The following is a 13,021-nucleotide window of genomic DNA, read 5'->3' on the forward strand; positions in this document are numbered from 1 at the left end:
GAGCCCATTCAACAAATGGTGCTGGGAAAACTGGAAATCCAAATGTAGCAGAATGAAATTGAACATCTATCTCTCACCTTGCACAAAAATCAACTCAAAGTGGACCAAAGTCTTAGACACTAGAACAGAGACCCTGCACCTAACAGAAGAAAAAGTAGGCCCAAATCTTCATCATGTTGGCTTAAGATCTGACTTCCTGAACAAGACTCCTAAAGCACAAGAAGTAAAATCAAGAATCAGTATGTGGGCTAGATTCTAACTAAAAAGCTGCTTATCAGCAAAGGAAACAATCTATAATGTGGTGAGAGAGCCCACAGAATGGGAAAAAGTCTTTACTACAGGTACCTCAGACACAGCACTAATCTCCAGGATATATAAAGAACACCAAAAAAAGATAAATAACTCAGTCAATAAATGGGCTAAGGAACTGAATTGACATTTTATAGAAGAAGAAATACAACCGATCAACAAACATATGAAAAAATGTTCATTATCTCTAGTAATTAGAGAAATGCAAGTAAAAACTACTCTTAAGATTTCATCTCACTCTAGTCAGAACAGCAATCATCAAGTTTACAAGCAATAAAAAGTATTGGCAAGGATGTGGGGGAAAAGGTACACTCATATATTGTTGGTGGGACTGCAACTGGTGCAACCACTATGGAAAGCAGTATGGAGATACCTCAGAAAACTTGGAATGGATCCACCATTTGACGCAGATATCCCAGTCTTATATCCAGAAAACTTAAAAATCAGCATTCTACAGTGACACAGCCACATCAATGTTTATAGCAGCTCAATTGACAATAGCTGAACTAGGGAACCAACCTAGGTGCCCTTCAACCTGGATAAAGAATGGATGGATAAAGAAAACATAGTACGTATACACAATGGAATATTACTCAGCCTTAAAGAAGAATGAAATTATGGCATTTGCAGGTAAATAGCTGGAACTAGAGAATATCATTAAGTGAAACAAGCCAATCCCAAAAAACCAAAAGCTGATAAGCGAATGCTGATCCACAGTGGGGCAGGGGGATAGGAAAGAATGAAGGAACTTTGGTTTGTATAGAGGGGAGTCAGGGGAGGGGTGGGCTTGTGGGGGTGGGAAGGATGGTAGAAAGAGACAGACATTATTACCCTATATATATGTACGATTACATTAGTGGAGTGACTGTGAACCATGTACGGCCAGAGGAATGAGATATTGTGTTCCATTTGTGTATTATGTGTCAAAATGCATTCTACTGTAAAATTAATTAATTAATTAAATTTTTTAAAAAAGAAAGAGAAACAATACTAGGAGATGGGTCAGAGGGTGTTTTGCAGGCCACTATAAGGGTATAGCTTTTACTCTGCATGAGATGGAAAATATTTGAGTAGTAGAATGATAAGATCTGGCATATGACTTATTAAAATTAATTTTGACTTCTGGGTTGAGAACAGATTGAAGGATGAGGGGGATAAAAAGTTATATGTCTATTTCAATCATCTGACTAAATGATTAAGGAGGCAAGGACCAGGGTGGTAGCCTAGAAGATGAAAAGTGGTCAGATTCTGAAAGTATTCAGAAAACCAACAAGCAGAGTCATTAATAACACTTCAAGAGCAATCAGATGACGTGGTGAAGGTTAGATTTCTCTTAAGAGAAAGAGGAGTAACTATAAAGTGAAAGCACATAACTGTTTGGAGGTGCTTCAGTATATAGGAAACAAGAGAGACTGATTAGCAACTAGAGAACAGAATTGAAAGGTTTGTTTCATTTATTCAAGATGAAGAAATGGCCGGGCATAGTAGCACACACCTGTAATCCTAGTGACTCAGGAGGCTGAAGCAGGAGGATTACAAGTTTGAGGCCTGCCTCAGCAACTTACAAAACTGTGTCTTAAAATAAAAAATAAAAGGGCTGGGGATGTTGTTCAGTGGTTAAGCATCCCTGGGTTCAATCACAAGTACCAAAAAAAAAAAAAAAAAAAAAAGATAAGGAAATAATACCAGACTTACATGCTGAAGGGAAAGTCAGAAAGGAAAGAACTGGAGTGGTGTCCTTGAGAGAAGGAATCTAGTGCACAGGTAGGGCAACTGCGCTTCATTACAGCACAGACTATCTGTCTAGAATGGGGTCAGCAAACAACTGGTTATGGGTCAAATTCTGTGGCCATCTATTTTATTTAAATTCCACTGGAGGAGGTTAGCACTAGAGCCACAGAAAGCCTGTTTGATTTGCAGCTGCAGCTAACAGCTGCCTAGAGCCTGATCTGGTCACCAACTATACGCTGAAGACTCTGCTAATGGCAACTGCTAAGCACCTAGCAGTGGAATAAGTCCAGTAGTTTCCCCCATCTTTGGCCAGTTGCCTAAGTTCAGAGGGTCAGGTTCTCAGAAAGAAGACACATTGGTATCTATGCTTCATTGGGACACATAGCTTCAGAGTGAAGCTGCCCATGGCTACTTCTCCACCTGTTATGATTTGGATCTGGAATGTCCTTAAAAGTTCATATGTTAGAAGCATAGTCTTTAGGGATGCAGGGTTCATAAGTGAGGCTTTCAAGCAATGATTATATTATAAGGACTCTGACCTCATTAAATGGATAAACCCATTGATAGCTGAATGAACTACTAGGAGATAGTTGGAGGAAGTAGGTCACCAGGAGCATACCCTGCAAGGGTTCATCTCCTCCTCAGCCCCTTCTCTCTGCTCCCTGGCTGTCATGGCTTGAGCAGATTTCCCTGCCTTACCTTCCACTATGATATTCCAGATTAATAAAGTCGGCCACCATGGACTAAGTAAGGCCTCTGAAACTGTGAGCTAAACTAAACTTTTCCTCCTCTAAGTTTTTTTTTTGTTGTTGTTGTTGCTGTTTTTCAGTTATTTTGGTCACTGTCAAAAAAAAAAAAAAAAGCTGACTAACACCATACCCCAACCTACTAGGCCCATTCCCTACAATAGTATAGTTTTGGAGAGTATATTTCCAATTCATAGCAATTGGGAACAAACAGGGTAATCAAAACAGGACAATTTTTCCCTTTGTTCTCTAAGTACCTACGAATATTCTTCATTTTTGTCCTTTTCACCTGGAGAACCTAAAATATTTCCTATCTGATCATTTGCAGAAAGTTTTCACTCCTGGTTTAGATAACTGATAGTTAGGTTTTCTGATACATATAATATAACATGTTCCTATTGCACAAGACCATGTCATTAACACTTAAAAACTTTCAGTGGTTCCCTGTCTTTGGAATAGAGTTAAAATACTTTAGGGAGAAACCAATAATTCATAACTTGGAATGCCCAGTCTAGATTTGGGATAAGTGGCAAGAGAGACTCCATTTTAACCTCAGGTCTGATTCACCTTCTTCAACTTAATTTACCTAAAAGTATGCATTTAGAGTGTTAGACAATACTTAGAATAAGAAAATAGGTACTAATTTCCCACTTGGCTAGTGAACTCCATGGATCAGAACTCTAAAAGTGATGAAGGTTGAAATGTGCACTAAAACCCTAACATTTATCCTTATACGGTTCAGGTTCAAGTTCAGGTCAAATATATGTGTAATCAAATTTAAGGAAGAAAGTTACTCAGTTATATATCTTTTCATTTTAAGGCTATTTACTTTCTTTAAAATAACAAATTCATAGTTTTTGTTTTTAAGAGAAATGCTAAATAATATTTGCTGGCTATTTGCAATTTCAAGTGACTAAGAGGTCCAAATGAAAATTTTGTTCAATCATATGGAAATGAAATTATAAACATGAAAATACTTTTTCCTTTGTAAATGCATACACTATGATAAATCTGTGATAAAATATTAACTCCAAATCAGAAGAATCAAGTTATTTCCTATGTAGAATACAACTTGAAAGGTACTTGAACTTGGGAAATGTCTTCACTAAGCCTATTCTTCCTCCTACATTTACATATTTTCTGTGAAAGATTTAAATTCATTGAGACATCAATGTGACATTGTTGGGACTTTATAAATGTACTCATTCTATCTGGAAAAGAAAAAATATTTTTTATTTTAAGATGTGAACTTCTATATTTGTAATTTACAGTTACAAATGACTAAATTAAAGGAACATTTTGTTTCTATATCATATAAAGAATTTTTACATAATTTTTCACTTTTAGTTTAAACTATAAATCATGTCCTTTAATAGAAGAAAGGAGTCTAGACAACCAACTGATTAATCTCATATGTTAATTCCTTTTGCAAATATGAATATTACATAAATGCATCTTTGTTTAAAATGCACCAACACAACAGTAAGTCACTTAAAAATAAATCTATCTTGGAAAATTTTAGATTTCCAAAAAAGATGCAGAGATAACATAGTGTTCCCATATATGCCTCCATCCAGTTTCCTCTAATGTTAACATCTTCTATTATTACAATTCCATTGTCAAAACTAAGAAACCATCATTTTTGATATATTACTATTAACTGAACCCTAGGTTTCATTCAGATTTCACCAGTTTTTCCACCAATGTCCCTTTTCTGTTCCAGAATCCAGTCTGGGATACCACACTGCACTTAGCTAAATTACTTTTTAAAATAACAATTTCTTGGGCTGAGGTTGTGGCTCAGCGGTAGAGCGCTCACCTCGCACGTGCGAGACCCTGGGTTCGATCCTCAGCAATAAACAAGTGAAATAAAGGTGTTATGTCCAACTACAACTAAAAAATAAATATTAAAAAAATAACAATTTCTTAATTTTCAAAGAAGTAAAATGAAACACTTCCTTACCTGCTCTACGCCAAAATTTCATGTGTTTAATTCCAGCTGTAATCAGTTTATCAGGCATGTAGGGGTTCATCTTAACAACAAAAATCTTATCTTTACTTCCTCTGAAATAAATACAAAATTTTTAGCTCTGAAGACAAAGCTATCCTGTAACAACCTTTTCCCTGATCCATACTCTATCTTTACTTCTCACTTTACTGAATGTCTATTTCCCACTTGTCCTTTGGGTTTGGGCTGTGAAGACATGCATTTGTATATTCACTTTATGTGTGTGTGCGTGTGTGTGTCTCTGTGTGTGTGTTTCTCTTTCTCTCTCTCTCTCTCTCTCTCTTGGCAGTACTATGAACTTAACCTGGGGCTGTTATACCACAGAGCTACATCCCCAGCCCTTTTTATTTTTTGAAACAGGAGCTCACTAAGTTGATCTGGCTGGTCTCCAACTTGCATCCTCCTGCCTTAGCCTCCCGAGTGGCTGGAATTACAGGCATGTGCCGCTGCACCTGGCTTTGTCATTATTTTAATATGTCAACTCTGTTCAACAGGTTGTCAAAAGATAGAAACAGTGAAAACTTCTTTTGAGTAGCACCTATGATACCTACAACTGTGCATGAGGAACACAGCTTATGACATAAATGAATTAAAGAATTTAAGTAATATTTCATTAAAATTTAACATAGTTTTTCCAACAATCTTTAATCATTTTAGATAATTAACTTTTCAATTGTAAATTATATAATTTTAGTAAAACAATTCTAATTTTCATCTTAGGAATTTAGGTTTCTTCATAGGAATATTTCTGATTCATCATAATAAAAAAATTAAAAATAAAAACCAAGATATTCACTATAGAAAATTTAGAGTGAAGAAAAATAGATTAAAAACCGCAATAACTTCTTTATGATAGGTATATCTTTTTTCACTTAAATATATAATATAAACATTTTGGCTGTTCACTGTTTATGTTATAACACTGCTGTCTAATAGGCTATTATATAGAATTCACTCTACCTGTAAATGGATAATTAAAGTAACTATTATTTTCAGAGCCTTATTATAGTTACAGTAAGGAAAGGGGTCCAGGGCTGGGGTTGTGGCTCAGTGGTAGAGCACTTGCTCAGCGTGTGTGAGGCACTGGGTTTGATCCTCAGCACCACATATAAATAAATAAAATAAAGATACATTGATAACTAAAAATATATTTTAAAAATGCTCATAAAGACTCAGCTTACAAAGAAATTATAAAATCAATTATCTTTTACCTGATATTATTTATTCAAAGATAAAAAAGATGGTAGCATATTTGCTTGATTTCAAAATTATTTTAAAGTTTTTTAATTCCAAAATAATTCTAGTATTTTGTCATATCAAGTTACTTCCTTACCTTGCCATTGAAAGTTTCTCTCCTTTCTTCCAGTCCCACAGTACAATGGTGTGGCTATCATCTATTCCAACTGAAGCCAAACGTTTCCCATCCGCTGTGACAATTAATCAGAGTGATATACTTACTGACCATTTACATTCAGAAGACAAACATTTTGTACGTATTCTAAAGCTAAATGTTGTCATTTGAATGTAGTTTCCCTACAAGTTTCAGGTGCTAGAGGCTTGGTCCTCAGTGTGGTGGTACTGAGTTGATAGAACCTTTCACAGTTGGGGCCTACCTTGAGGTAAAAACGTTATAGGGGGCTCTGCCCTCAGTAAGGAATAATGCTGGTCTTTCAGAGTGAGTGAGTTCCATGATAATGGGTTGTTATAAAACAGCAAACTTGACCCCTGAATCTCTCTGGCTTCCCATCTCACCACGTGATCTCTCCTTCTTGCTTTCATTCCCACCATGATGCCATCTATCATGTTGTGACACAGCCAAGGGGGCTCTCACCAGAGGCAGAACCAATGGGTCTACCTGTGAGCTAAATTAATTTCTTTTTTATCTCACCTGACCTTATGCTTTATCTGTCCAACTAATTGGGATGGGAAAGGGAAAGAGAAAGTGATAAATGTATGAATTGATGAATAGGCTAAAGACTCTGAGATAATTGTTACACAGTGTTTACACATATCAAAACATCACACTATACCCATGATCATGTATAATTGTTACAGGTCAATTAAAAACAAAACAAAATCTGCAGGGAAAAAATGAAAAGGAAAGATAAATTAAGAAAGGAGGGGAATAAAAGATTTGATTCCATTAAATTCACCATAAGAATTCTGTTGTGATAATAAGAACTCAGTAATCATGAAAAGCTAAATGAAAAATACACAGGTTACAATATACTGTCAACATTAGTATTACTGCTTTTAATGAACGTCAATTATTTGTTATTAAGCAACAAGTAATGAGTATATTAGATGAATCATTGAGACAAATGAATAATGAGACAGGCTGACAGGCTGTGTTTATACACAGGTTATAAGGCTTAGACTATAAGAAAATGTTTTCTATTTTGCCACACGTTTGTAAACCTCAATTAGTTCCTCAATACTTCCAGTGGCATTTTTATTGTTGATCCACTTAATCTGTTATTCATTTTCTTGTTTCTTGACTATTAGTCTCCTTGAAAGTATATATATATTTTCTCCTAAATCTCACTTATGGTTAACTTGTCACTTCAGTCAGAATAGCAAAAAAGCACTAATTTAATATAGAATTCTCTGTTAAGGATATTTTCTTCCCTCTTCCTACTCCACACCCTGGCTTTCAGTATAGACCTATCTTTAGTTGCTAATGTTTAAACATACTGAAAAGTGTAAGCATGTTCTGAAATTATAAGGTGGCCTGAAATTGTCACTTAATAGAAATGTCTTAAACAAATATTTCAGTTCTCATTTCTTTCATTCTTAACCTTTCACCATTAGCATTTTCAAAGTTTATTCTGTAACTATAAAACATTAAGATGAAATCAGAAGTTTGCCCAAAAGGAGAGATACATACCATTTAGTGTAACTGAGTTGATTTTAAGTGTTGATTTTAATAGAGTTTAAAGGGTAAGTTTTTAACAAAGTTTAAAGGGTATTAAAATCATACTAATTGAACTATAATTAGACACTAGTCAATGAATCTATACTTTCACTGCTGTGTTTAATTAGAACAACAGTATGCACATTTGAAAAAAAATTGTGAAGGACATAGCTAAATCACAAGCTTAGGTAACACTGATTCAGATTAAAATTCTACATATTGCCTCTGCATTTGGATCATTCTTATTGAAATAGAAAATAGGCTTACCTGAGAAATCAACAGCACAGACACCATATTGGTGGTAGCCCTTTAATATTGACAATGGTTTAATAGTCTCTGTATCCCATATGTGAATTGAGGGATCCCTACCCACCTAAAATAGAATTATAAAAATCAATATATGCAATAAAGTTAATCATTTTTACATCTGCTAAAAGTAAATAAAACAAGATATTTCACAGCCTTTGTTTTATTTACTATAGAAATTTATCAAAAATATAAAGCAGACTGGATACATGACTGGATTTTTTCTTAATATTCATTCAAAAGCCAATGCGGCTAGGCTCTGTGTTTCTAGGAATATTCTAGAACTATATGACTCCTATACTTCTTAAAAAATGATAATAAATGCTTGTTAAGCACTATTATTGGCAGGATTTCTATGCCAGATACAACAAGTACTAAGACATTCAGATATCTTTTCATTGGGAAAACAGAAAACTTTCAATTAATGAGATTTAAAAGGTCCTGAAAAAAAAGACTTCATGAATAAGATGGTACTAGAAATTGGGCCTTCAGAAAAAGCAGGACTTGGACACAAAGAGAAGCAAGCAAGCACATTTTAAATTAGGTGTAAGCAAAGATTCAGATGGGATTAAAGCAATAAGCATATAAATGGGACTCTAAATAGATAATATCACTCTGTCATTTATCTTTAAAAAAATTTTTTTTTAGTTATAGTTGGGCACAATATATTTACTTTATTTATTTTTATGTGGTGCTGAGGATTGAACCCAGTGCCTCGCACGTGCTAGGTGAGCGCTCTACCGCTGAGCCACAACCCCAGCCCTGTCATTTATCTTTTAACTTGGTGCTATAGCTTGGATCTGGAGTGTCTCTCCCAAGGTCCATGTGTTAAAATTTTGGTTGTCAATTGGTGGTACTATTGTAGAACCTTTAGAAGATGGGGTCTAGTGGAAGGAAGTTAGGTCACTGGGAGATGCCCTTAAAAGAGTTACTGGGGTCCCAGACCCTTCCTCTTTTTGTGTTTGATTTTGTTTTGTTTCTTGGCAACTTTGAGGTAAGCAGCTTTGCTCCACCATGATGCTCTGCCTTACCACAGACCCAAGGTAATGAGGTTAAGCAACTGTATACTGAACATTCTGAATATGTGAACCAAAATAAATCTTTCCTCCCTTAAGTTTTTTTTTTTTTTAAATCTCAGGTATTCTGTCACATTGATAAAAATCAAATTAACATACTTAGTTTATGGTATTCACTTATATACAGGTAATCTATCATTTTTTAATTATTCCTCAAATTCAAGTAATTGTTCCTCTAGCTTTAAGAATCATGATATATTTGTATATCATGACAACTCCTGAAATAACATGACTGTTAATTTAATTATAGTACATTTTGTTTTATATGAAGACATAACATGAAACAACACTAAAAGCAGACAATATTTCACTAAATTATTCAGTTAAACATTACTAGTGGCTTTTAAATTTTGCAGGTTTTGATACTTCTGGTGATTTTACAGTACTACTCTTACCTGGTTCTCTGGTCTTCTCGACTCTTGCTATGTTTTTTCATCACCTGTTTCTTAAATGCTAATCTCCCTCAAGAGTTCATCTTTAATTCTACAGGCTTCTTATTCTAAATTTTGCCTGAGGTATCTCTTTCACAGTTTCAGTGGTTAAATCAACAAGTGTCTCCTAAGTCTTACTCTCTAATCATTATTTTTTCCTGAATTTAAGACTTACATTTTCAACTACCTACTGGACATATCATCTACAGATGATGATGATGATGATGATGATGATGATGATAATGATTAATAGTAATATACTTGCATTCACTGAGAACTGACTTATGTGCCAGAAACTGTTCTATATACCTTACAAAGGTTAACTCATTTCACAATCACAAGAACCCTATAAGATAGGTATTGGTAGTATCCTTATTTTAAAAGACGAGGAGCTACTTGGGAGGTTGAGGCAGGAGGATCAAAAGTTTGTAACTTAGTAAGACTTTGTCTCAAAATAAGTAAAAAGAGCTGAGGATGTACCTCAGAGGTAGAGTGCCCCTGGTTCAATCTCCAGTATCTCTCTCTCTCTCTCTCTCTCTCTCTCTCTCTCTCTCATACATACACACACATCCCCAAAATAAAATTAATTAAAAGTGAATTTTTTTAAAAAATTAGAAAACAGGCACAGAGATGTTAGTTAATTTTCCAACAGATAATAAATGGAGAAGCATGGTCTTGAACATCAAAATCAGTTTGGCTGAAGAACAGACAATATTTTTGGAGTATACCTGTGATATTTTATTTAGGGATACAGGGAGATTTATCAGTCAGGTTTTCACCACTATGGCAAAATACCTGAGATAACAAACTTAAAAGGGGGAAAGGTTTCTTTTGTTTCATGTTTCCCAATCCATGGTTGCTTGGCCCCCCTGCCTCTGGGCCCATGGCAAGGCAGAACATGTGAGGGAGTGCAAAACAGAGGAGGCTGCATACTTGATAGTGGCCACAAGGTGAACAAGAAAGACAGGAAAAGCCAATATCCCTTTCAAGGGCACACCCCCATGAACTAACTTCTTCCATGAGGTCTCACCTGCCAAGAGGTCATTCTTTATATTCTAGTCTCCAAAAAAAAACAAAACAAATCAAAACACTCTTTAGATTTGTTAAATTCCAAAACATCCACATAGAATCCTCCAGAATCACTTTTCTTTTTAATAAAGGGTTCAATTTCAATCAGTTTTAACACTTTTTATAAATTTATAGAGATGTGACTGGTTGACTGTAATATAACAGAGGTAAGAAATGGAAAATGGTGGGAGAAGTTGAAAAGGCTGTGTAAACCTGTGTTCTAGGAGATAGACCTTGAGTCTGTAGTGCCTAAGGCAGAAATGCTGTTGTGTAAGCAAAGGAGCTATGGCTTGATGGGTATGAAGGGATGTCCAGTGTCATACTGACATTTTATTTAATCTGACCTGAATTCCATTAAATCCCAGAATCATGGTAGTAAGTGGCCACTCTCTACACTGTCTTCATTCCAGCAATATCAGAATAATGGTTCAACTTCTTTGCCAAAGCACCTGGGTATATAACTATGCTTCAAGAGGAACCCTTTATATAGCCTAAAGGCAGGTGATGCCCCTCATGCCCCCACCTATCTTTTTGATTAGTTCTTTTACTAATGTCCATCATGCACTCTAAGATTTGAATACTGTGGGCTATTCACAGTTCTTTAAATAAGCTGCGCTTTACCTCACCCCCTAATTTTACAGATCATATGACAGACTTAGAATGCTTTCCCTCACTTTCCCTCTGCTAGTAAACTATGCAGCATAAATGTTATACTTCCAGGTTTTCCCTGATTCTACCGGGCACAATTCATTAGTCCTTCTTCACTACACTCTCACCAGATTCTACATTTAAAAATGAGGTGATTTTGCCTCCTAGAGGACAGCTAGCATTGTCTAGAGACATTTTTGGTTAGCATAACTCAGGCAGATGGGTTACTGGCATTTAGTGAGTAGATGTCAGGGATGCTGCTCAACATTCTGCAATGCAGAGGTTAGCTTCCCACAACAAAAAAATTTTTTATCTGGCATAAGTCATCAATAGTGCTGAGGTTGAAAAATTCTGGTCTGTAATTCTGACATGGTATTACAATTTTTCTTGCATGTATGTCTTCTTATTTATTTATATATTTCCAGCACATTTCCTGGCAATATAGAATGTGCTTGATAAATGTTTTTGAATAATGGAAGAAACAAAGGAGAAAACAAAAGGAAAAATGGTAGGGGAGGAAAGTAATGGAGAAGCAAAAGAGCTCATCAAGGCACAAAGGGCAGGAGGAAGGAAAAGAAAGAAAAAAGGGTTGAGTTTTCTTTCCTCTCAGGGAAGCTATATAGGATGATGCATGTTGCCTCCCTGACCCCTACAAAACTGAGAATGTAAAAGGGGAGCCAGGCATGTTGGCACATGCTTGTAATCCCAGTGACTCAAGAGGCAGGAGGATCACAAGCTCAAAGCCAGCCTCAGCAATTTAGCGAGGTCCCAAGAAACTTACTGAGACTGGTGGTTAAGTCCCCTTGAGTTATATCCCCAGGTACAACAAAAATAACAAAAAGGTTTTTTTAAAGGTATATTTATACAGTGTATAAAGTCTGATAGACTAAAGGCTTTAGACTTTACTACTTAACAGCTGAGTGATCTTAAGAAAATTATTTAATTTCTCTAAAACAGAACTTTCTCATTTGTAAAAGGAAGAAAATGATTTTACTCTCATGGAGTTGAGGAGGGAATACAATGAACTTACAGTCAGAAACTAGTAAAGTATTTACCGAGTAAGAATCTACAGGGCTGAGGTTGTGGCTTGGTGGTAGAGCGCTTGCCTAGCATGTGCGAGGCACTGGGTTCAATTCTCAGCACCACATATAAATAAATTAATAAAATGAAGGTCCATCAACATCTAAAAAATTTTTAAAAATCTACAGACATTATTCTTTCCCTTGCTTCTCTAAGATATCTGTGTAGACACGTATCAACTAAGACTTTTCTCACTGATTTCTACTTCAATATTTGTGCTTTCTATCCCTCCCCCACAAGGCATAGACACCTTTATTTAAGACAGCAGATATACATTTAAGGGAGAATATGGACCATCTCAAAGAGTAAGAGATACATTCTAGGGGTTTCCAGCTCTTCTTTTAAAGGAAACTTGGTGAGGGGAGGGTATAGGAAGAAATATAGGAATGGTGTCAATCAGGTGATCTCAAGATGGTTTCTGGTGATCTGGTCAGTCTCAAGATCCCCAGACTGCCATGGTCCTCATCTTATCAGGTGACAGTGCTGGAAAATCCCCTAAATTATAGGTTCTTCAAGAAATAGGCAGAATTAATATTATCAAAATGACCATACTTCTAAAAGCACTATTCAGATTTAATGCAATTCTGATCAAAATCCCAATGTCATTCCTCATAGAAACAGAAAAAGAAATCATGAAATTCATCTGGAAAAATAAGAGATCCAGAATAGCTAAAGCAATTCTTAGCAGGAAAAGTGAAGCAGGT

General features: G+C 35.6%; 1 protein-coding gene across 1 annotated transcript in view; it reads right to left on the reverse strand.

Moving 5' to 3' along the window:
* Positions 1 to 13,021, reverse strand: part of Eml5 (EMAP like 5) — a 194,718-nt gene that overhangs the window by 86,582 nt on the left and 95,115 nt on the right. Inside the window, exons 18-20 of the mRNA XM_048799527.1 lie at positions 7,976 to 8,081; positions 6,128 to 6,221; positions 4,750 to 4,850 (exon numbers count right to left, since the gene is read on the reverse strand). Of these exons, the coding sequence (XP_048655484.1) occupies positions 4,750 to 4,850; positions 6,128 to 6,221; positions 7,976 to 8,081 (301 nt within the window). The remainder of the gene's footprint in view (positions 1 to 4,749; positions 4,851 to 6,127; positions 6,222 to 7,975; positions 8,082 to 13,021) is intronic.

The sequence above is a fragment of the Marmota marmota genome, unplaced genomic scaffold (genome assembly GCF_001458135.2).
Source record: "Marmota marmota marmota unplaced genomic scaffold, marMar, whole genome shotgun sequence".
NCBI classification, from domain to species: domain Eukaryota; kingdom Metazoa; phylum Chordata; class Mammalia; order Rodentia; family Sciuridae; genus Marmota; species Marmota marmota.